We start from the raw sequence: 22479 nt of genomic DNA, 5'->3' as shown, positions 1-22479 counted from the left end.
GTGATTGCTTTAGTTTAATGGCAAAAGTCCCATCCTGGAAATAGAACAATGCCCTCAATATTTACCTTGCTGACTTAATAATTTTGGTAAGGCAACACTAACTGGTTGTTAGGCATTCAGAGGATCCAAGCTTCGTATACGCGTATTGGAAATGTGAGTTGTGCATTGGAGTAATTTTTTGTCATCAGTTCTTTGTAATGTTCAGTTGCCAAGTTTTTTGGTAGGACACTGAAGCTGCTTTCTTAATTGGTAAGGAAACAGAATTAGCTGGCAGGATTTTTTATATTAGAATAAATGTATGTGGTAAAAATATGGACTACAAAAATATAAGTATCACAAGCCTTTAATAAAAATTAAGTCAAACAAGCTGTTTCTTACAGAAACAGGACTTTAAAACAGACAAAAGAACACTTTTCTTATACACAACTGTTTATTTGTACATATCAGTTATTAAATTGGAGCTTCTCTTTAAGTTACACATATTAAAAACCAGCTACAGCCAATAATGGCTTACAGTTTTACTGTAATGCTAACATTACTTTTGTGATACTGAACACTGAGCACAAGTTCATCTCCCATTTGAACTGAAATTGGCTCATCTAACACAACAGCAGCTTGCTTCCAATGGGAGAACTCGCTTGATGTATCCAAATATATATCATCATCTAGATGCATATGATACCAGAATGGAATGCCAGTTACTCGTCCTGATTTACAAATCTGTACCTACAAATTTAAAAATTATATGCATCAACAGAACTTCAAAGCAGAAAAGAAATGATTTTAATTAATACTTCTTCAGAACAGATCTTTACTGAGGGAGATAATTACAGTGAAATGCCAAGCTATGAGTGCATCTGTGACAGACAGCACCCCAAAAAGAAGGTTCTGAGTGCTGTAACAACAGCTGCAGGTAGTGAGGGGTTAAAGAGCCTCATTAGGCAGAAAGACCAAGGGCTACAGGCTGCTCTGAGTCCTGTGATTGGCTGGCCACAGCTGGGTGGGAGTGATATTAGCTGTGGGCTGGAGGGAAGTCATCCAGAAAGAAGTCTAACAAATCCTTAGCTGAAAAACTACTCAGGTGAAACTAATAAGAGTACTGAGTTTTTGATTGATAGCCGTAATCCACACAGTGTCTAATCAACTAGGGCAGTGCTTTGGCAGAATTTGGGTAGACAGGTACTTGCTCTCAAATTAAGCCAATGTGTGAGGCAAGACCTAAGAAAGAGAAGGTGGAACTTTGCCTAGCTATAAGGGAAAATCACGGGAGTATTTCCTAAGATATGTATGTGTGAGATAGAACTACAGTCACCTCAGAAAGAAAATTGTGGTACATCCTGAGTGCCCACTTTCTCAGAAAAAGAATTCATGGTAGCTCTAGGGAGCTCTATAGAAGACAAAGTAAAACTAGCATGTTTTGGGATAAATGCAGTGAAAGAAGACTTAACAACAATAAGAAAAGCCTGTGAACAACTGAAAAGCTTGTAATGAAGACATAGAAGCTGTTTCAGTGCCATTCTGGCTCTCCACCTTCCAAATAGCTCCCAGGGCTGAGTGAAGACCAAAAGTGCTGAAAGAGACAGGATCCAACAGGAAGCTTTGTTTTGGGGTGAAAATTTGCCACAGTATGGGGAAGGATGTAGAGAGGTATCCATCATAGCATTAATTGGCAAAACAACTTTAGAAGTATAATTCATTCTGTAGTATTCCTACTGCAGCTTTAATGCTTTTTGCTTCTCTAGAACTAGTACTACATCCTGGTTTTCCCATGTTTTCATGAATTGAGGGAGAGGGAGAAGCAGTGGACAATGGAGGGTTTCTAAATAGCACTCCACTAGAGTAGCAGCAACACTCTATCAACAGCCCAAGAGCCATTCACAATCCTTCAAACCTTGGTCCTCCAGTAGTAGATTATTATTAAACTATGATTTGGTCATTTCTAAAGCAATAACATGCTCAGTAATAAGTACAAACAGTCTAAGTTTTATTTAAAATCTGTGTAACATGGGCACATTTGAAGAAGGATCAATGACATGACTGGGGGGCCATGAAACCACGGAAATTGTGCAATGGGTTTTCAAATGATGGTAGGATTGCATTGGATGAGGGCTCAGAGGGAGCATGGCCACTGGCCTTGGCAGGCCCATCTCAAGATGAACTGATCACCCAACAAATCCAAGCATGGAAGAGGGGATTGGGGAAAAAAGCAGGCATATGTTCATGTATCTATATTCCACAATAGAGCTATTCTGAGGTGTTTTTCCAGTTATGAGGAAAGACAAATCTGTACTTTTTATAATTTCTTTTAAGAAAATAAATGATACCAACTCCACTGATTTCTTATCCCAAACAGAGCTACAATAAGATGAATTTTTGCTGTTAAAATGGCATCATGCTAGAAATGACCAAAATAAAAGTGCAAACTAATAAGCAATACAGATGGTTTGGTACCTGTTAAATATGGTGTGTTGTCTTTAAACTGGGGAAATTTAATGAACATGCCCAGATCCTCTGAATTCTATAAGCACAATATTTGTACTTGACAATATTAACAAGATAATAAAGAGGACTGTGCCGTGCCTACCCTTGCTGTATTTGTGAAGTTTACCTTAACTTCTCTTCTGGAGTAGTTCAAATATGGATTCATAAGATCCACTCGCAGCAGTTCCACTGACTTGCTCAAAGGTACATATGACAGTGTGGACAGATCCAAGAAGACACGGACAGGCACCTGAAATACAACATACGTTTTGAGACCATAATTTTGATTCTCTCTTTTCCAGACATGTGGTCTGCATTGGAGAAAACCTACTGCTGCTCCTGCCTGTTCAGGCCGCAATGTTTCTACAGCTTAGGAAATTTTGTGCATGACAATTATAGGGGGCCATTTTCCTCTACTCTACTTTATGCCTAAGCCAGGCTTTCTCAACCAGGGTTTTGTGAAACCTTGGGTTTCTTGATGGCCCTGGAAGGGTTTCCCAAATGGCTGGGAATATTAAAAATTAATATATTTTAAAAGTTTGTTAAACATTTATTGGGTGATATGACCATATATGGTCATGTTGACCCCCCATCCCAAAGTGGCCAATGATGGGCCTTGAAGGGGCAGAAAAAGGAAGGGCCTTGGGTGGGCATGTTCACAGCTATGCTTCCCAACCACATTCTGCATGATCACGCCACTTCTGAGGTTTATCAAAGTGTGAAAAATGTTTCAGGGGTTTCTCAATGGTAAAAAAAGTTGAGAAAGGCAGGCCTAAGCTGTGCTTGGTGTAGTGAATAAGAGCTGCAGCCTCAAATCTAGAGAACCAGGTCTGATTATCTCTATGCTTCAAATATACCTTCAAACCACAATCCTCTAGTCTTAAACTCATAAAAATTGAATGACCTAATAGTCTTGGACAGAACTAATCTCACACCTGTGCATTATCTGCAAGAGAAATCCACAGAAATGTGTGACTGGAATACTCTGCATAGGACAAAGTACTATTCTAGCAGAAAATTACCACACTGAAATCCACAGCATTTTCCTGCTTTCTGTAACAAATCATGTCTCACTCAAATCCCCTTGTGTTAGATCCACAGTAGCACTAGCACAAAAGGGTATGTGTCCATGATTTCCCTGGATTTCCTCCTCAGGTTTCAGTCTGCTGCAGGTATCTTAAACTAAAGGGTCCCTATCCCTCATGAGCAGTTTTCAAGTTAAGTAGGGGCTGCAGAAGACAGAAGTGAGAAATATCTGTTTGAAAATCCCCTCTCTAGTTGCAGTTCTTTGGATTCTAGGGCTTTGATTTTTTGAAATTCGTCATACTGCATTGCAAATTGTATTTCAAATGCTCTGTGCTGAACGGGGAGGGACATATAGAAATATCACAAAGATCCTGTATATGGGAGACAGCAAGAGTGTGTAAGAGTGCAAACTCTACTGTTCTTTGCATTGTCTATCCTTAATAAAACAAACCACTGTGGCTTTTTCTAAAGGCACCCTTGATCTTTGGGACAGTGTATTTTGTTCAAGGTATGGTAATATAAACTTAAGATGTATGCAGTTTTCTGTTCTATTTTATCTGATATGTTTAATATGTTAGCTACATCAAGTCCCATTCAGGGGAGAGTGGGCAGGATATAAATGTGATAAATAAAATGCATGCTATTCCTTAATACCTTGAATTGGTTAATGAATGGGGCAATGTTGAAACCAAGTGTGGGATCTTTCCCTTGAACTGCAGACTCAAGTACTAGAGACTGTGATTCCACAAGCATTCCATACATCTTCACATGCTGTGGAAATATCTTCCCTCCAGAATGAAGCAAACACCTATAAATGAAAAAAAAACAAGCCCCCCCACCCCGCTTTGTTAATAGGAATATTAATAGACAAGAAATATTCCTGTCATAATATTCTCATGATGCCTGAAACAAATCTCCATCAGAAGTGTTTTGTTTGAAATATTCAACACAGAGCAATTACCAGGACAACAATTGCTCCACTGTGCATTAATTAGGGCATATTCTAGCTGTATCAGAAGTGAACAGTGACTCACAAAATCTCCTACCCCGCCACACATGTTCTTAATCTATGGTACTACTGGACTTTTGCTCTTTTTTACTCCTAGACAGATAAACATGACTACTTATCTTGATCTATCACCAGGAATGTGACTAACAATTGTCATTTTGATGGGAATATAACATGCTTTGAGGTAAGATCTGAAAATAGAAATCCTATAGTATCCTGATTTAAAGTTTTTAAAGGTAATTATGTATGGATTCACTGATAAAATACCTCTTCAACAGACTACCATTCACTTCAAATTTTATTGCATTTGGCTATATGTCAATGATTTGATGAATGAATAGTGTAGTAAATAGAATCCAGAAAACATTTGTTCTATACAGTACCTAGATATTGCTGCCTTTTCCATCACATCCTGCTGAATTAGACCAGAAGTCTCTATGACATCCAAAATTATAATACTCCATAGTTTGTCTGATTTAGGCCTCTGTAATACCACATTTTCATCCTGTAGGTGGCCAAGCCAAAATTCTAATGTTTCATTAGGAAATTCATTAGCTTCTGAAATCATGGTGAGAGCTTTTTGATGCTGCTCTTTTTCAACTGAGCTGTACACCTTCACCGGCCCAAATTTGCCTGCAATTAGTGGCAAAATTGAAAAGCCATCTGATACATCCAACATATACAAAGGATCAGGAGTTGCAGGGTTCTTATTTTGGCTCTTTTCACTGCTATGGCTATCGACATCCATGGACTGGGACTGTTCATGGAGGCTTAACGTGGAGAGCACTTTGCTTATTGCAGTTCTGAAACACTCATGATAGGGCAGGTTGTTGAGCAAAGCGATTTCCGTGGCTTCTAACATGCATTCCTGCCTGACCCTTTCCAGTTTGCTTGCTGTTTGAAGGCTGGCTAGAGCACTGCAGAGTTCAGCCTCACTGTTCTTTTCCCTGAAGTTTCTTTCCATATCCATTGCACTGTCGGAAGTCACAACAGAAATGTCTTGGAGCCTTAGATAGCAGTCCTGGCAGGATATTTCCATCATCACAAAATCTCCAGATTTCACAGAGTAATCTTAAATCACAAAAGGATGAAAAATGAAATACATTAATAATTTTTGTCTTCACTGGTATAGTTCAAGTACCCTCATTGCTCTGAGTGGCTTGGTGTTGTGGGTAAAAGCAATGGCCTTTAATCTGGAGAACTGGGTTTGATTCCCAACTCCTGCTCATGCAGCCAACTGGCTGACCTTGGGCTACTCAGTTCTCCCAGAGCTCTCTCAGCCTCACATACCTTACAGGGCACTTGTTGTGGGGACAGGAAGGGTAGGTGATTGTAAACTGCTTTGAGACTCCTTTGGGTAGACAAATCAGGGTACAAACCCCCAGCTCTTCTAACCACTGCCTGCCAAATCCTGGAAGTCCTATTCGTTATCATCTTATTCTAATACTTTTATACTGAGAATCCAAATACAAAACCTTAAGCTGTGTGGGTGGCATTATCTCAGCCCGTTACTACTTCTGCTGAATTAATTGTATTTGATTTATTCAAAAGAAATCTGCTTATTCATTAGATCATGTAATCAAATTACATATCCATATTATGTGGCTTTTCATAATGGGAATATCTTGTTTGTCACTTTAGACAATAAACATCAATGTTTCCAAAGAGTACTAGTTGAGAACGAATATTATTGTTGTTGTTTGCTCATTAGTAGTATTTCATGTTTCTTCAACAGATTCTTGAACCAATTAAAACAAATAGGTCAAAACAGAATATATATTTAAAAATCCCAAGGACATACCAGGAAGGCCTTGTACAGGATAGACTGCTTGTTCCCAGCAGGTTTCCTCACTTGGACTTGTAGAAAGTGTATGTTCATCATCAAGTTGTAGTGTAAACCAGACTACAATGGCATCCAGGATTCCTTCTTTAATAATAGGCATGCTGATCTTGGATGGCTTACGAATTGCAAAGCTTTTCAACTCCTAACCAATAATGAAAAATATAGAGGAAAATAGTATCTCCTTGTCCTAATACAGATTAGTAATTGCCTTCCCTACTGCCAGAGGTGGGGAGGGGGGCGGGAGAAGAATAATGAAGAATTTGGATTGCTTCCACAAGATGATAAAATGGAAAGGAACTCTGGCTGCTGTTTCCCTCATACAATACTGACACGTCCCTGCACTTTCTCTAGGTGCTCCAAGGGCGAAGGATTTTTCCCCACTGCACCAAGGAATAGTTCCATGATACACACCTATCATTGTTGAAGTCCAGAGTGAAATGGCCAGCATATGAGGATTTTTGCTCATCTCTCTAACTTACTCAGAATGCCCTATTTAATTCTAACATACTCATCTTTTTTCGTATTCAATAGCAGCTCATCCCTACTGCACACGTTTTGCGCAAGTGCATTAAAACATTTAAGTCCCAGTTGAATATACAATACGTCTCTGCAGTACATTTTCTATTTAAGTACAAATAAGTGCTGGTTTATTCCAGTTATTAATATCCGACGGTGTCAGGTACAATGAACAGTGAGTGTTATTGATTTAGACCATGATAGTTTCTGCTAAGACAAGATGCTTAAAATAATTTGCTATATAACAACAATGTATTTTAAGATTTGCTTGCCATGTTTCTTCCTAGATCAAGAAAAAAAGGGCCTGGCTTGTAACAGGGACAAGCTGTATTACCCTTTCCGAGGACATAATCATCACTGGATCAGAGCCAATGCAGTTGGCTATAGCTCTTAATATCCAGTACAGTCTTCCCCCTACATCTTAAAAGCTTTTTATAACTCTCTCTTCTTGGTAAGTAATATTATTCTGAAGTTATGGAATATACTTGGTTGTGGTATTTTGTTTTGTTTTTTCATACGACACCTGTCTTCTATTTTTCCATCCCCCAGTAATTTTGTTGTTTAATTCTACATGTTAGATATACAGTTTATCAAGGGCATGCACTTATCTTGATTTTCACTGAAGATATGAACTGACCTCAATGAAAGGCACAGTGCTTGAAGTGATGTTAAAGTTCCATTTGTTAAACATAAGGCAACTCAAACTGATGTATGATGCCTTAGATATGGAGTAACAGCAAAGTGATTAACTGCCCTAAGAGAACATGGCTAGAAGATACCAAGCAGAATGTGTATGTACCACAAAGAAGAAATGGACATCCAAATAAACCACAATTTGGTATCTTCTTGAAATTGATTTTTCAAAAGATTTTCAGACTCAGTGAACTAAGAATTACCTGCAGATTGTTAAAATTCACTGTTAAAACTTGAAAATGATCTGTGAGGGATTTGTAGCCACCAGGTATTCTACTGAGTTTTTCAGTGGTGTAAGGTTCTATGGTTTCATCTGAGTTTACAGGAGTGTATGTTGGACTGCGGAACTCCAAAACCTCAGGCAAACACACACCAGCAATCTCTTTTACACCCACCCTGAAGAAGCAAAGAGATTAAGTTTGACAAGATGGTAATGATAAACTAACATGATCCTATACTCAGTTCCCAACTAAACATTAGGTCTTGACATATTAAGGAGAGTTTTGTAGAAGCTTGATTAGTTTTATTTTAAGCTGAGGCAATGTAGTAGAAAATTTTTTTTTAATCTACACACAAATTAATTCTATATCATACAACCAATCAGTAAAAGCATATGCTAATATACCACGTTCAACAACATGTATCCCACATTTAATCCACACAAATCTTGCTGAATTAAAAATGCCTTTTTTAAAAACTTAGTTGACAGGCTCTTGCAGGACTCAGTGAGAAGGGAAATCCATGAGAACATAATCTCACTGGATATGGACCATAAAGTTGAAATAGGCTGACATCTTCAAATACTCAAAATACAGCAATCTGAACGATAAACAACATTCCACATTCTATGAACCAGCAAATCAGAGCTCACGTATTCAATGATACAATGATTTCAAAGGTGGTGGAAAAAACATCGCACTTTCCAAAGTTCACAACAGTTCAGACGACTGTAAATATTATGAATGGACAAATAACAACACAGTACAGTGTGGCAAGTTACCTCTATATATGATTTCATAGAATCTGAAATACTCAAGTATGTAATGTACTAGGGGTTAAGCCTACTTTAAAAGTGGGCTAGACATTGGCAGCCCCCACCCCTACCAGCGGGCATCTAGGAAGCTGCTTGGGGGGAGATTACAGCCTCCCTCTCAGTTCTCCAAAGGGGAGGGGGCATGGCAGAATTGGGGTGGGGTGAATGGCTGGGTTCCGGCCGTGCGTGCCAGAAGCAAGAAGAGATGCAAACAGAGTGCAGCCTCCTCCAGCTGCCATTGGGTTTGAGCGGGGGATACGAAGGACAGGCACCTCAGTCATGAAAGCACCATCGAGGTTTTCCAGCCCCTTACCGCCACTGGAGTTTGGGAAGGGCAGGCGGGCGTCACAGGCACTGCATCGGTGGTGCACCAGCCCTCTAATTGGCCTGCAGGGAAAAGGCCCTCCCCACCAAGGGTTAATTAGAGGGGCCGCATGTTGTGAGAAGTACCCTGCGTATTTTATTATATACTGGATAATAAGAAGATATATAATGTACTTCTGTCACTCCAGGTTTTAATCTTGTGATGGCACCTTTGACCCTAAATTAACAGGGGTGCACAAATTTTGCTTCCTTACATATATGGGGTAAGGAAATTAAATGTATTTATGAGGTGCTGTCAGAGTAACAGTTTTCATAACAAAAAATACTGCAAAATAGGTACTATTCATTTTCTATCAAATTGAGAGTGTTATCATACATGTTTCTCAGAAAAGTCACTCTGAATTAAATGGAACACATACAGCGAGTATGTATGGGACTGCTACTCAAATACTGTAAAGCAGAGATCCCCAACTGTTTTAAGTCTGTAGGAACATTCAGAATTTTGACACAGGATAGTGGGGGTGCAACCTCAAAACGGCTGTCCCAGGAGGCAGAACCAATCTCAAAATATGAGGGAGCAAAAATCTAATAGTGTTGCTTCAACATTTCAGGCAGAAGCTCTGATTGATACGATGTCCATTAAATTAACATCTTGCTTAAAAATAGTTTCTTGTATACATACAGCTTACCTTTGGTTGCTTGAAGCAATTATTAAAAATCTGCCCAGCCAATCAGATCTCCAGTGGCTGCTGAGCAAAAGCTTCACTGGCCCCACCCACGCTTTAGAAACACTTGGTGGGTGCCAGGAAAGTGTCAGCAGGCACCATAGATGCCCATGAGCATCACTTTCTTTTGGGGGCTCTGCTCTAAGGACTAGAGTATGCAGATGTATTTTGACACTTAAGAAGGCTTTTCTTTGGAAAAAAGAAAGAAATTACTGCAAAAGCATAGAGCAACCACAAGAAACATCCGAAGAAAGTAGAGAGATGAATCTTAAGGAAGTGCTAAGAGACTGTATTAATACAATTAAATTGCTCAACACAGCTTTTACAAATCATACTCATAAGCTCTTTTAGTTCACAGATTCCTCAAACACCATGGAAGCATGTTTTCATTTAGCAGAATTTACAATCTGATGATTTTACTTCGGGATGGGCACAAACCGGAAAATTACAATCGGTTCAGGGTAGTCCCAACCCGAACAACCAAATCAAACCAAATACCCCCATTCAGCCCTGTCCATTTAGCTTCCCACTACTCAGAAGTGTGGCAAAGCAAAACAGACCACTGAAATTGCTGCAAGCCACTTAAAGGGTCCATTTACTCTCCCCCCTCCCTCGCTTTGAACTGATCAGTGAAATGTTTGTGAGACATTTAAATGCAGCTTGGCATACCCCCCCAATCAACTTTTAGGTTTAAATGGCTGGCAGCCATTTAAATTGTGTTTTACTTCCCCCTACTTGGAAGGGGGTGGAAGCAAAATGAACAGTTTAAATGATTCACGACAGTTTAAACCGTCCAACTGCTGATGGGGAGACTGCTCTACTCAGTTGCTACGTTCAAATGGTCCAAACCCCCAAACTGAACAAAAGTCCAAGAAATATTCAGGGGTGATGCCTCTCTCGGACGTTGGTTTGGGGGGCACAAACTAGGCCAGATTCAGGAGGAATTTCTGTTTGTGAACTGGTTCATACTCATGCCTAATTGCACTTGTAAACAAAACAATATACAGAAACATACAATTATATTGACCAATGTGTGTATATTAATAAACTCTTTTGGCACCAGCTTGCATATTCTATTAAAAAAAGATACTTTCTCATCCACTTCCAAAGTTCAAAAAGGCTTACTCTAACACACGTCAGGAAGCACTAACATACTTGTGGTGTCTGCGTATCTCTCTGCATTCCACTGCTACCCCCCATATGGTAGCTCCTCCTGGTATAACTCGACCATAGTTTTTGGCACCAACTTCTCCATCATTAGGCTGCAAAGCAGATAAAAGACACAAGATAACATCAACATTTTGTAATCTGCTCTGTTTCGCTTTAAGATAGTAACTATTTCTTTTTCCCTTGATAGTCTACATCTTGTTTAATACAGGAATGTTAACACATCTAGATGTGGAGATCTTAAACTGGGGTTTGTTTCTTTCCCAGTAATTGGATTTCCAAGCCACAGTTTAATCTTTGGGAAAGAAACGACCCCCTTTTTAAAAGGTGCCTGTCAACTAAACTAGGGAGTTCTCTATCATGGCACTGTAGACATAAAAGAGGCGGCAATGTAAGCCCAACCATCTGAGGCTCATTCACTTCACAAATAGTAGTTTATTTGTGATGTTTGAATAGAGCCAAGTCTATAAGCACAAAATTTTGTTCATATTGGCACATTTTTTGTTCCCTTTTCCCTTATTCTTTCACTCATTCCTTCTGGATTAAAACAATACTGAGATACAGTGCTTGGCTTCCCCAGTTTTTAGATCTAGAAGAATACCAAAAGAGTTTCAGCATTGTCTTTGCAACCTGAAAATAGTTTGTAGAGGCAGGAAAGAAGCACTGTCTACCCTGAGGTGAGACTAGTAACCCCAGGTAACCTGGTGAGCATCTAATTGCATATTTGTGTTAACACACATGCCACATTATTTATGGGTTGCTGGCTTTACACCCTGATTTTATACACAACTAAAACAATCCAAAAAAGCTAAGTGCATCTAATGTGTCTTTGAAATCAATCGGACACAAGCACAGTTGAGTACAGCTGAGTGTCTGATTTCAGGGAGGAAAGAAGCCTTTTCTGGTTTATAGCCATTTTACTTTGAAAGCATGTCCAAATAACAGTAACAGAATTCAGTTCCAACTTGCTAAAGTTAGGACTGAAGACCCAGCTAAAACATCCCCTTGTAAGTATGCACCCACCAAAAGCTAAAAGTGCACAGTTGACACCCTATGAAACTGAGAATATGCAAATTGAAGCTGCCTTGTTTACAACTGGAAGAGAGACAAGGTGTAAGTACTTTAAATACATTAATTACATTTTCTTCCCATGTGAGTCTGCTGAATTGTACAAAAGGCAATAGTGAGTGCCAATGCTATTTGCCCTGGGGAGCTGAAACACTGGCAAGGGAACACTCCCTCCCTCGGGGGCCAATACTGGTAGAAAGGAGGGACATACTTTTTAAAATAAATAAACTTCCTGTGTGATCCAAAGACCAGTTTGGGGAGTGTATTCATGCTTAACTTAATTCAAACACGGCTTTCTTTATTAAGGAGCCCTGTCTGTGGAACTGCTTCCCTCCTACACGCTCGGTTCCTAAAGCTCAAAATAGGCATCTGGTGAAGATGCTTTTGTTTTCCCAAGACTTCTACCTCAGGTTTTTCTGTCACAATCATAACTACTTAATCCAGCTTCTGTTGTTCAGTTATTTGCTATGTTAATCAATATGATTGTTAGTTTTTTTTAAGTCATTTATTTTTATTTAGAATCCAGTTTTTATGTTGCCCTTCCCTGAGGCTCAGGGGCCACTTACAATGTTCATAATAAAAAAAAAGATTAAAACATTTTAAATTAAAAGCAAGTTAACATTTAAAATCCTAGGAGTTCATCATTTTCAGTCAGGGAGGGGGTAAAGTGCTTTGTCAGCTAAGTGGCATACAGATGGTTATCTTTCTATATATATGCTTCTACATATATTGTGTGTTTGTACAGAGGCCAGCTATTGATGGTATTCTATAACCATACTGATGGTATTCTGTAGGCGTCAACCACAGGCCTGGTGGAACAATCCTATCATGCAGGCCCTGCAGAACTGTTTTAGGGCCCTGCTCTCACTTGAGAGAGCATTTCATTAGGCCAGCCTCTTGTTGAGGCCAGTTTAACTTCTTTAGTGCCAAGGATCTTGAGCAGGTTTTGTACACTTGACTGTAAGCTTCTCTGTGGGACATAGGGGAGGAGGCAATCCCACAGGTATGAGGGTCCCAGACCATTTAGCGCCTTGAAGAACCAGTACCTTAAGCCTGATTCAGTCTTCAATGTGGAACCAGGGCAGCTGGGACAGCACTGGTCAAATAAGGGTTCTCCACTTGGTTACTGTAAGGCAGTGGTCCCCAACCTTTTTGAGGCTGGGGACCGGCAGGGCAACTGCCCGCCTGCGCATGTGCCGCGCGATTTCGGCCGTGCATGTGCGCATGTGCACATGCGCGGCACGGCCGCACATGCGCGATGCGCGGGCGTGGCCCTGATTCTCTCCCCCCCCCCCCGCAGTAAGAAGCTTCCCGGGCCGCAAGCTTGTGGCCTGGGAAGTTTTTTACTGCGGGGGGCAGGGAGAGGGAACCACGGCCCGGCGCCATGGCCTTTGCCGCGGCCCGTGGGTTGGGGACCACTGCTGTAAGGATCCCGGCTGCTGCATTCTGGACCAGTTGAAGTTTCTGGATCAGGTACAAGGGTAGCCCTGGATAAAGCAGTAGTCTAATCTGGAGGTAACTGTCGCATGGATCACAGTAGCCAGGTCAGATCTAGCAGATAAGAAACTAGCTCCAGCACCTAGAAGAGATGGTAAAAAGCCTGGTGGCCAGCATTTGTGACCCGGGTCTCCATTGATAGGCAAGAGTCCAAGGTAACACCCAGGCTTTTGATTTAACAATCAAAGTTGTTAGCTGGACCCTATCAAGAGCCAGAGAACCTCATCTTAACAGGATTCCACTTCAGTCAATTCTGCTTGAGCTAATCTAATTTGCCTCTAGGCAGCTGGTCACTAAACTTGGAGGTGTAAATGGATGGCTATTTTCAACAGATACAGCTGGGTTTCATCAGCATATTGATGATATCCTGACCCGAAATTCTAGATTAGTTCGGTGAAGAGGTGCATGTAAATACTGAACAAATTGGGGAGAGAACTGCTCCCTGCAAGACCCCCCAAGTTCGGGCACTGGGGAGTACTTTCCCCTACTGTCACCCTGACCCTGGCTAAAGGACTGCAGCCATTTCAGGGCCATGCCCTGCATTCCCACATCAGTTAGGCGTTGGGTGAGTAGCCGAAGTCTATCATATTGAACGGTGCTGTAAGTTCTAATAGAATCAGCAGTGCTGACCTGCCTAGATTCAGCTTCCTCTGGAGATCATTTGTGAGGGTGACCAGGGTTGTCTCCATCCCACGGCCAAGCCTGAAGCCAGACTGGAAAGGATCAGGGGCCAATATTTCCGCCAGAAAGCTCTGTAGTTATACTGCAACAGCATGCTCAACTACCTTACCCAGGAACGGCAGGTGCAAAACTGGGATGTAGTTGGCTAGGTCAGCTGCATTCAGCCCTGATTTTTTAAAGTGTTGTTTTTTTCAAAAGGTTAATTATTTCATTATGCTTTCAGTTTATTTATCAATACTGTGTGAGCTGTCTTTAGAACATGGTTGAGAAGTAGCATTGTTGAGCTTTTATAGAATTGTCAATGGAAAATTGTCTAATAATCCTCACAGCAATCCAGAAACCTGACCATGAAGTTACGGTATTTGGTAGCAGCCTCACTGCCTAAGAGCTTTTAAATCAGATCTGCTTACCTTTGGAGGTAAAAGCAAGTGTTCCCAAGCATGTATCAAGCTTTCCACAATTCCTTCTCCAAACAAGCCAGAATCTACAGTCTCAGTGACCACCAGAGAAACTCTATTGAAAGTTTCAAATGAACAGGGTTATAAATAAGAAAATACAAATTCAATGAAATGTTTTGAGCCCTTCTGCTAAATAATTATGGAAAGTATAAGATCTGAAGCAAGGCTTTATTGCACCGCTTTGAAACAAACAGCTCTCCTTTATGTTGCTTCTGTCTGTACAAGCCTTGAGCTAAATCAGCTTCCTTCCTAATCCAGATCTGATGTGCTTGTCCTAAAACCTTTATTCATACTTCCAGTCACACCTCTATTCATAGATCACAGCTCTAAGCTGGCAGCAAGGCTTTGCACCAACATATACATTGTTTAGGACCTGCAACACAGGAAGCCATCTTCAGATCACATATGCGTGATATTAGATGCTATACATTTGTGAGACTAATGCTTCTATACAATCTTCTTGTGTGAACAAACCCTAGTTTTTTCATCTTTAATATCAAGAGACATAGTGCATTTGGAAAGTCAATCAGGATAAAACATTTCTGTATTAAAACATGAAATATAATTTGAATACTATTATTATGGTTTCATTCAGATGCAACATCAAATCATAGTGTGGTATTAGGTGAACGAACTTAAAGGAACTTCAGATTGTGCTCATGAGATCCTCCTATTTCCTTCTCCCCTTATGCATGACAAGCTAGTTTGTTCTACTTTAGCACAAACCATGCTTTTCTAATACATCCAAATCAGCAAATATGGTTTACTTCTGTCCGGCAAACATACATTGCAAATAACAGTTCGATCTCACTCAACTTGTGGTTAACAAAGTATAAAACAGTCTGGATGCGAGAGCAAACTATAGTTTGCTGTGAAACTGGAACTGAACTGAAAACGTTTTCTGACTGAAAACGCTCTTTTGTAGGGGGGAAAAAGAACTGTATCTGAAGCTTCTGAAGCTTTTTCAAAGGTAGCTTGGGGAGCACTAAACTGTGGATTGTCATTATTAATGGACCACTGTTATAACATGAAAGTAACATGCTATTGCCCACAACAATCTTTCAACAAAAGCACTATAACTACCTTTTCTCATAAGGGTTTTCACAGCACATACTATTTATTTTTTACATGTCTTTAAAATACACACATTCTACAATCCTGCCTAAATTCCCATAAGACAGTTAGTTATAATGATGAATTGTTTAGAGGGGATGTGGAAGAACCTAATAACTAATATTTTATGTAAATATTGAAAGGGATACAAAGTAGAGTGTTGTGTTTGTGGATCTGTTGAGGACTGAGCTTGAGGTCCAATTCATACAAATGTGTAATTGAGCAACGAGGTGCTAGATCCCGTCTGTTGGATCCAATAGGTTCAAACCGGTAACAAACCAACAGCTTGGAATGGTGGGAAGATCCGTTGTCTGCCCTGCGTATCTACATTTTGGTTTTTTTAGGGGGGGTCTAATTTGTTGCAACTTGTACCATGCTGCAATTGCAATACAGAGAGCTGTTTGTACGTGCTGTGTCCTGGCTTCCTTTGAACCCATGGATATAACATACAGTATAGGCAAATTTAAATAGAAATGCCTGTAATAAAGTGCTAGTTATTTACCTAGAAACTGTTATTAGTATCTATATTATAATGAGAATAAAATGCACAAATTACAAACCACCCATTCTGATAGAAGTTATATTCATAGGAGTTGGTCCAAAACAGTAGAACAAAGTTTGAGTTCAGTGGTACCTTCAAGACCAACAAAGTTTTATTCTAGGCATACGGTTTTGTATCTCAAGAAGTGTGAATGCACATGAAAGCTTATAGAAATTTGCATTTTTAAAACATATTACAACTTGCTTTTCAGGTTGTGTAATGTTGGAAAAGAAACGTTCAGTTTACTTACTTAACAATTATTAAATAATAATATATCACATTAAAATATAAAACCTTACCTTTCAGGTATGTGCTTTGGGATTTCTAAATCAAGAGACTTCATGTGAAAAAGTCTGATTTCTCTATCCAAGCCATTTGCAACAAGCACTTCACAAGCAAGCTCATACATGGTCTTTGACAATTCACAGGCATAAACAGAAGATGCTCCAGCTGTTTTGGCAAACATACTGGGGGAACAAAATTCAACATAAAATCAGAGTTCAAGTAACATTTTATTTCAAGCGTTTTAAATCTGAATTGTATTGCTATATTTATTTTTAGCATTTGAACTGCATTCTTAAATGCATGCACTCTTGCAGGATGGAAATGGAGGGAAGTAAAATCTAGTTAACAAGATAATGAGCAATTAATTACACAAGTCTTGTAAAACTATATGCAATAATTATTTGATGTTTATATAACATAATAACAAACAATGACTGGCAAATCTTCAATAGGGTATGTGGCTTCTTTAGCTCTTCAGCTTCATTCTCCTCCTCCTTTTGGGCCTAACCTCATCTAATTTGGAGCACAAACTCTGTACACCACAGCAGCTGAGTAGCAGGATGACTGTCAAAACAAAGGCGTGAAAGAGGAAACATTTGAACAATGCTCCTTCCCAGTATGGAAGGCTGGATGTGCAACTTTCCAGTTATAGTCAAGATGAAAGAAATCTTTATCTAAAATATTCTCAAAATTAAGTAAAAAAACAACTTTAAATGTATTATTATTAATCATGTATTCACTCTCAACTACCAATTTGCAACAAACCTGAGAATTCCAGTTCCTGTTCCAATATCAAGAACACTTCTGCATCCTGAATGAACTGCATTCTGAATTGCTTTCTGGTACAGCAAATTTCTTTTGAAATCATTAAGCATGATGAAGTGCCACCGTTCCACTACCCAGTTGGCAACACGATGAAAATTCTCCTTTGCATCAGGAAAGTCAGGGTTTAATTTCACAGCTTTATGGAAATATGCAGCTGCTTCATCTCTAAAGCCCATTCTGCCAAGAAAAAGTAGGTACAATCAACAAGAAGAATATCAAAAGTTAAATATCCAAAACATTAAAAGTTTGGGGAAAATGACTGTCCTTGCTCAGATCCCATGACAACAGGGACTACGTGAGAAGACATATTACAGTTATGTTTGCATTATTGTCATCTGTTGGATCTGTGTGAGATCCAGATTTAAACCTCTCCTCAAGGATGAAACTCATTGTTGTGTGCAAACTTCACAGTTATCCAAATAAGGCACCTTGCATATTACTGGCCACATTTTCTTTTCAACCTGGACTTAAATTCACAACAAAAACATGTGTCCTTGACAATCTATCTGGATGCCCTGCTGTCCACCTATGTGATGGAATCTGGATATGGTAAAGCAGGGGTCATCAACCCCCGGTCTGCGGCCCGGTGGCAGGCTGCAAAGGCCACGGTACCGGGCCGCCGCCAGCCACGCCTGCCTTCCTCCGCCGGCAGCAAGAAGGAAGGGAAGAGGCAGGCGCAGCCGCCGGCATGGCGGTGACGCAAATGCACATGCGCGTTAGCGCCCCTAGTGGCGAAAACGCGCACGCGCAGTTGCCGTGCATGTGTGTTAGCGCCACCTGGTGGCAAAAACACACGTGCGCGGCAATTGCGTGTGCGCGTTTTCACAGCCCCCGGGCCGTTGGCTCTTCCCTCACTCTGGAGGCGGTCCCTGACCTGAGAAAGGTTGGGGACTGCTATGGTAAAGGATATTTTCTCAAACCCAGGATAGTCCTTTTTAAAAAAAAACCAATGGAATACACCATGTACTACAGAAACTACATATTAAATATTACTCACAACACATGTAGATACCTACACATTTAGAATAAAACTAAGTCAATTGGCCTCTTAAATTAAAATTATTGCAATCTAAGCTTTAGTGAGACACAGCAACACAAAGGAGTGTAAATCCAGGCTGATTTCTATGGAGAACTGAAGCAGAGATTGGGGGAAGTAACAAAGATAGGCCTCTTTAGAACTAGATCTAATTTTTGCATTTTGCCTATTTAACAACAGCTGGAAACCATCCTGATTGAACAGATCACTTTTGGGCTGTACTATGTTCTATCCCCCATCCCACACAGCAACATGAACTGCCACATGTGTATTTATGGCCTGATTAAGTGAGCTCATAAAACATTATTCTGGAATAAATTGTTAGTCTTTAAAGTGCCAGTGCACTCACAACAACCTAGCAATTCTTACTTGTACCCGGTCTCACCTGACTAAGCCAAACTCATCCATGCCACAGTAACATGGAACCCAGAATTTTGTAATGCTCTACATACGGATACTTTTGAATAATCAGAAATGCTGCAAAATAAGACGGCATGATTGCTGGTTGGTGCAAGTAAAAATATGCACACTACATCTATTTTGTGAGCACTTCATTGGTTTCCTGTAATTCAAATTGTTGCTTCCTATTGCCTAAAGTTCTCCTATCTGTAAGACTGCCTCTCCCTGTATACTAGCCAACAGTAATTTACATTCTATCCATCAAAGCATTCTTTTGGTACCATCCTTTAGGCAAGTTTGGACTTTGCCTAGGCTAGAGCTTTTTGTGTGCTGGTGTGAGTACTGTGTAAATGAGTTTCTTGACATATGAGGGGAGGCTCTCCAACTTGATTATTTTCTAGCACTGAACGATTTAAAGGGGCTTTTAATACAGGTTGACCTAGGTTGTGCTCTGCAGGGGTGGCTAAACTATAGCTCTCCAGATGTCCATGGACTACAATTACCATGAGCTTCATGGTGGCAGCGACTCATGGTAATTTAGTCCATAGGCATCTGGAGAGTCACAGTCTGGCCACTCCAGCTGTATACAGTCTTATCTGTAACTGCAGTTTAAATTTTGATTTGTATGCTTTATATTTTTGCTTTTTTTTGTTTAGCTATTATAACCTCCCCCCCCCCCGATCCTTCATGAGAGGATAGAAACCTTGTACACAAACATTCAGTTAAACACTTTCCAAGGTATTCACATGAAAGTCAGGCTTAAAAAGATGTGGTGCTCATTGTGCTAAAATGCCAATCAACAAGTGTAGCCAACCTGAAGAGATGCTCTCCCATGCTGTTACATATAACTTCATCATTGGGAAACAATTCCAGGGCATGTTCATAGCAGTCAAATAAATCTTGAACTCGTGCAAGAGAATCTAGCTCTTCTGCCCACCTAAAAAGGGTAAACTGAAAAGTTTCCTGAAGGAAAGCCATGTAAGTATATCAATAATGGAACAATAATGTCATAAATTCAGAGAACTGATTTACTCATGTTACAAATATCAGTAAATGCATATGGATCATAGTGGACCATATGCATGTTATTTTCAGTCTATGAGAAAGAAAAAAACTGACCATGAACCCTCACCTTCACATCCTTTTTTAGCTCTGGGGCCAAATTTAGTACCAAGAGATAGTGTGCATATGCTGTTCCAAAATCCTGATTCTCAAGACAATGCTGAGCACTTTGCAAAGATCTGGAGACTAATTCACGTCGCCCGGCTTCTTGACCAACTTTGTGCCTACGCTGAGTTCGGCTGTTAGGCATTTTGAAAAGAAATTATCCGTAACTTCTGCCAAGAAAAAATAATCACATTTGTTCTAGGGTAAGAGAAGTCATTAACTTAAAACTACTCAACTACTTAAATATACATGTTTGTTTTTATAAAATACAGTTTAACATTTCTTGTAAACCCATTGATTCTTTTTCATGTTTAAACCCCAGCAAAGCATCTATGAAAGAAATAGCATTTAAATATGCATATGTAGCTGTTTAGAAATTGGCTGCACCTTCGTTCTGCATTACAGATAGGGAGTGGGGTAAGAGTCTTTTGCTTCTTATGAGAAAGGAATCGTGCATTTGAAGAATATGCATGTCATTAAGTCAACTTTACAAGAAAAAGCCAATTAGATTATTCCAGAAGTATATCTGAGGTGATATCTTTGGGCTTTCAAAAAGAAAGATGGCCCCTGTACTGGACTCTTCTGTTTAACTTTCAACTCCTTGGCTCACTCTACTGGGGCCCAATTGCATTGTTGTAGGCGTTTGTATTATGAGACTTTTAGTAACACAGATTACTAGCACTATGAAAGAAGTTCACCAAATGTCAATGGTAGAATAAGTTAATAGTCACATTTAATAATATTAAATAATTTATGTTAATCCAGTAATCAGAGTAAGGCAGGATAAATAGAAATGGGATAAGGTAGTTTTCTTTCACAATACTAGCCAGTAAAGAGGTATGTGAAAGACTTGGCATCAATGTGAAGGGACAGCAAACTCAGATCATCACCAGAATGGAACTAATATAGGAAGCATAGAGGATGCAATCATCACATGACAGCCAACAAAAAAGCAAGGCTCTTGTATCTGAACATCCACTTCCTTAGGTGTAAGTCCCACTGGAATCTGTAGGGCTTACTTCTAAGCAGAACGGGTCACATCATGGTAATCACTGCCGGTAGACAACACGGCCAGCAAAGGATGCTTACAATGCCAGCTACACAGCAGGCATTTCGTCTACAAACCACGCAGCAACTATTGCTGGATGCAAAACGCCTGCACATTTCATTAATCGCACCGTATCCTGCTTCCAAGACATCCAATATTCAGGGCGCTGGAGATGCAGCACGCATATCACTGATCGAGAGGAAACACAGGAGCGGGGAGTATTGGCCGTCAGGGCCACGGGGACCCCATCCCACCCCACCCCATCCCGGACGCGCGCAAGCCAGAAAGGCCGCCGGCGGATGGGACGCCAGCAAGCGAGGATGCGACGAGGCGCCCAGTCTCGTCACTCCCTGGGCTAGACCCAGCGCGCAGGGAACTGCGGGAAGCAAACCAACCACAGGAAATAATCGCACGTCCACCAGCCTGGCCAGTCACCTCGGCGATCTTTGCGAGCGTGATCGACAGCCACGGGCTCAGTACAGAGCTCACAATCTCTAGAAGAAACCTAGCGCCGCCATTTTAGAGTCGGGCGAGGCGAAGCGGAAGCATCGCGAGAAGCGGAAACTGGTCAGCAGCCGGCGCATGACTAGGATTAGCGCCGAAAGCCGTCTTCGGCTGGCACCAGAGTCAACCTGGCTTCATCTCTGCTCCCCGTTTACGTGTGCGCAACAGCACACAAAAACCTCCTTCTCTCTCTCTTCCTTCCCCCCGCCACTTAGGAAGATTGGCGCATGAGCAGAAAGGAGTCGAAGTCGCTGCTGCCCTTACTTTGTGGCACCTTACTCTGTTGTTTGAATTTGTTCGGATGCTGCAGAAGGAATGTCGCTGTTTTCCTAGAATTTGTATGTGAAATTTTGTTTTCAAAAGACAAAGAGGCAGGAACAATGAATGCAGGATGGGAATTACTTCCACGATGACTTTTCGTTAGGGTTGCCAATCTACAGGTGTGGACTGGAGATCTCTTGAGATTACAAGTGATAGACCACTGAGATTAGTTCACCTGAAAGAAAAGGCAGTTTTGGAAGGTATGTTCTATGGCAGTGGTCCCCAACCTTTTTATCACCTGGGACCGGTCAACGCTTGACAATTTTACTGAGGCCCGGGGGGGGGGGTAGTCTTTTGCCAAGGGATATCTCTGCCTCCTGAGCCCCTGCTCCACTTGCTTTCTCACCGGTGCCCCTGACTTCCTGCCGCCCACTGGGGGGCACTGCCAGCAACAACTGCACAGTGCCACGCTGAGGGGGTGCCCCAGCCATGGCGGCCGCTGGAGAACACCAAATGTGAGCTGGCGGCAGAGTGGCAAGGCAGCCCCCCGAGGCAGCAGCCGGAGAGGACAAATAGGAGCCATGGCCCAGTACCGACTGATCCACGGACCGGTCCCGGTCTCCAGACCAGGGGTTGGGGACCACTGTTCTATGGCATTACATCCTGCTTAGACCCCACTACTCAAAGTACTCCAGCCAACCTAGGCTCCAGCAACAAATTTCCAGGTATTTTCCAAGTAGGAGCTGGCTCTGAGTTCTCCATAGCACTGGCTCTTTACA

The 22479-nt window shown here is 40.9% G+C and overlaps 1 protein-coding gene across 8 annotated transcripts; it reads right to left on the bottom strand.

Moving 5' to 3' along the window:
* Positions 1-327: 327 nt before the first annotated feature.
* Positions 328-21569, bottom strand: PRMT9 (protein arginine methyltransferase 9). Of its 8 annotated transcripts, none has more exons than XM_077300141.1 (13): positions 21331-21569; positions 19853-20057; positions 19535-19683; positions 17226-17462; positions 16475-16642; positions 14474-14576; positions 10806-10912; positions 7772-7964; positions 6318-6501; positions 4900-5587; positions 4162-4315; positions 2585-2731; positions 328-726 (listed from the first exon to the last, which is right to left on the bottom strand). In XM_077300141.1, exons 2-13 carry the CDS (start codon positions 20030-20032, stop codon positions 511-513), a joined length of 2526 nt encoding a protein of 841 aa, XP_077156256.1. In that variant the 5' UTR covers positions 20033-20057; positions 21331-21569; the 3' UTR covers positions 328-510. The 8 variants fall into 8 exon arrangements, with proteins under 8 accessions (XP_077156256.1, XP_077156255.1, XP_077156259.1 ...); XM_077300140.1 differs by having other exon boundaries at positions 21371-21569; XM_077300144.1 differs by having other exon boundaries at positions 19853-20054; positions 21371-21569.
* Positions 21570-22479: the final 910 nt, after the last annotated feature.

Source organism: Paroedura picta, chromosome 10 (assembly GCF_049243985.1).
Source record: "Paroedura picta isolate Pp20150507F chromosome 10, Ppicta_v3.0, whole genome shotgun sequence".
In the NCBI taxonomy this organism is placed as follows: domain Eukaryota; kingdom Metazoa; phylum Chordata; class Lepidosauria; order Squamata; family Gekkonidae; genus Paroedura; species Paroedura picta.
Note: the sequence above shows the minus strand (reverse complement) of the source record. Positions and strands in the feature narration are given on the sequence as shown.

Coding starts and splice junctions, on each gene's coding strand:
- PRMT9 (XM_077300141.1), bottom strand. CDS start 20,032: ATGCCTAACAGCCGAACTCAGCGTAGGCACAAAGTTGGTCAAGAAGCC. Junction 16,643..17,225: donor ACAGGAACTGGAATTCTCAG/GTTTGTTGCAAA, acceptor TTGTTCCCCCAG/TATGTTTGCCAAAACAGCTG. Junction 14,577..16,474: donor CCAAAGCACATACCTGAAAG/GTAAGGTTTTAT, acceptor AACTTTCAATAG/AGTTTCTCTGGTGGTCACTG.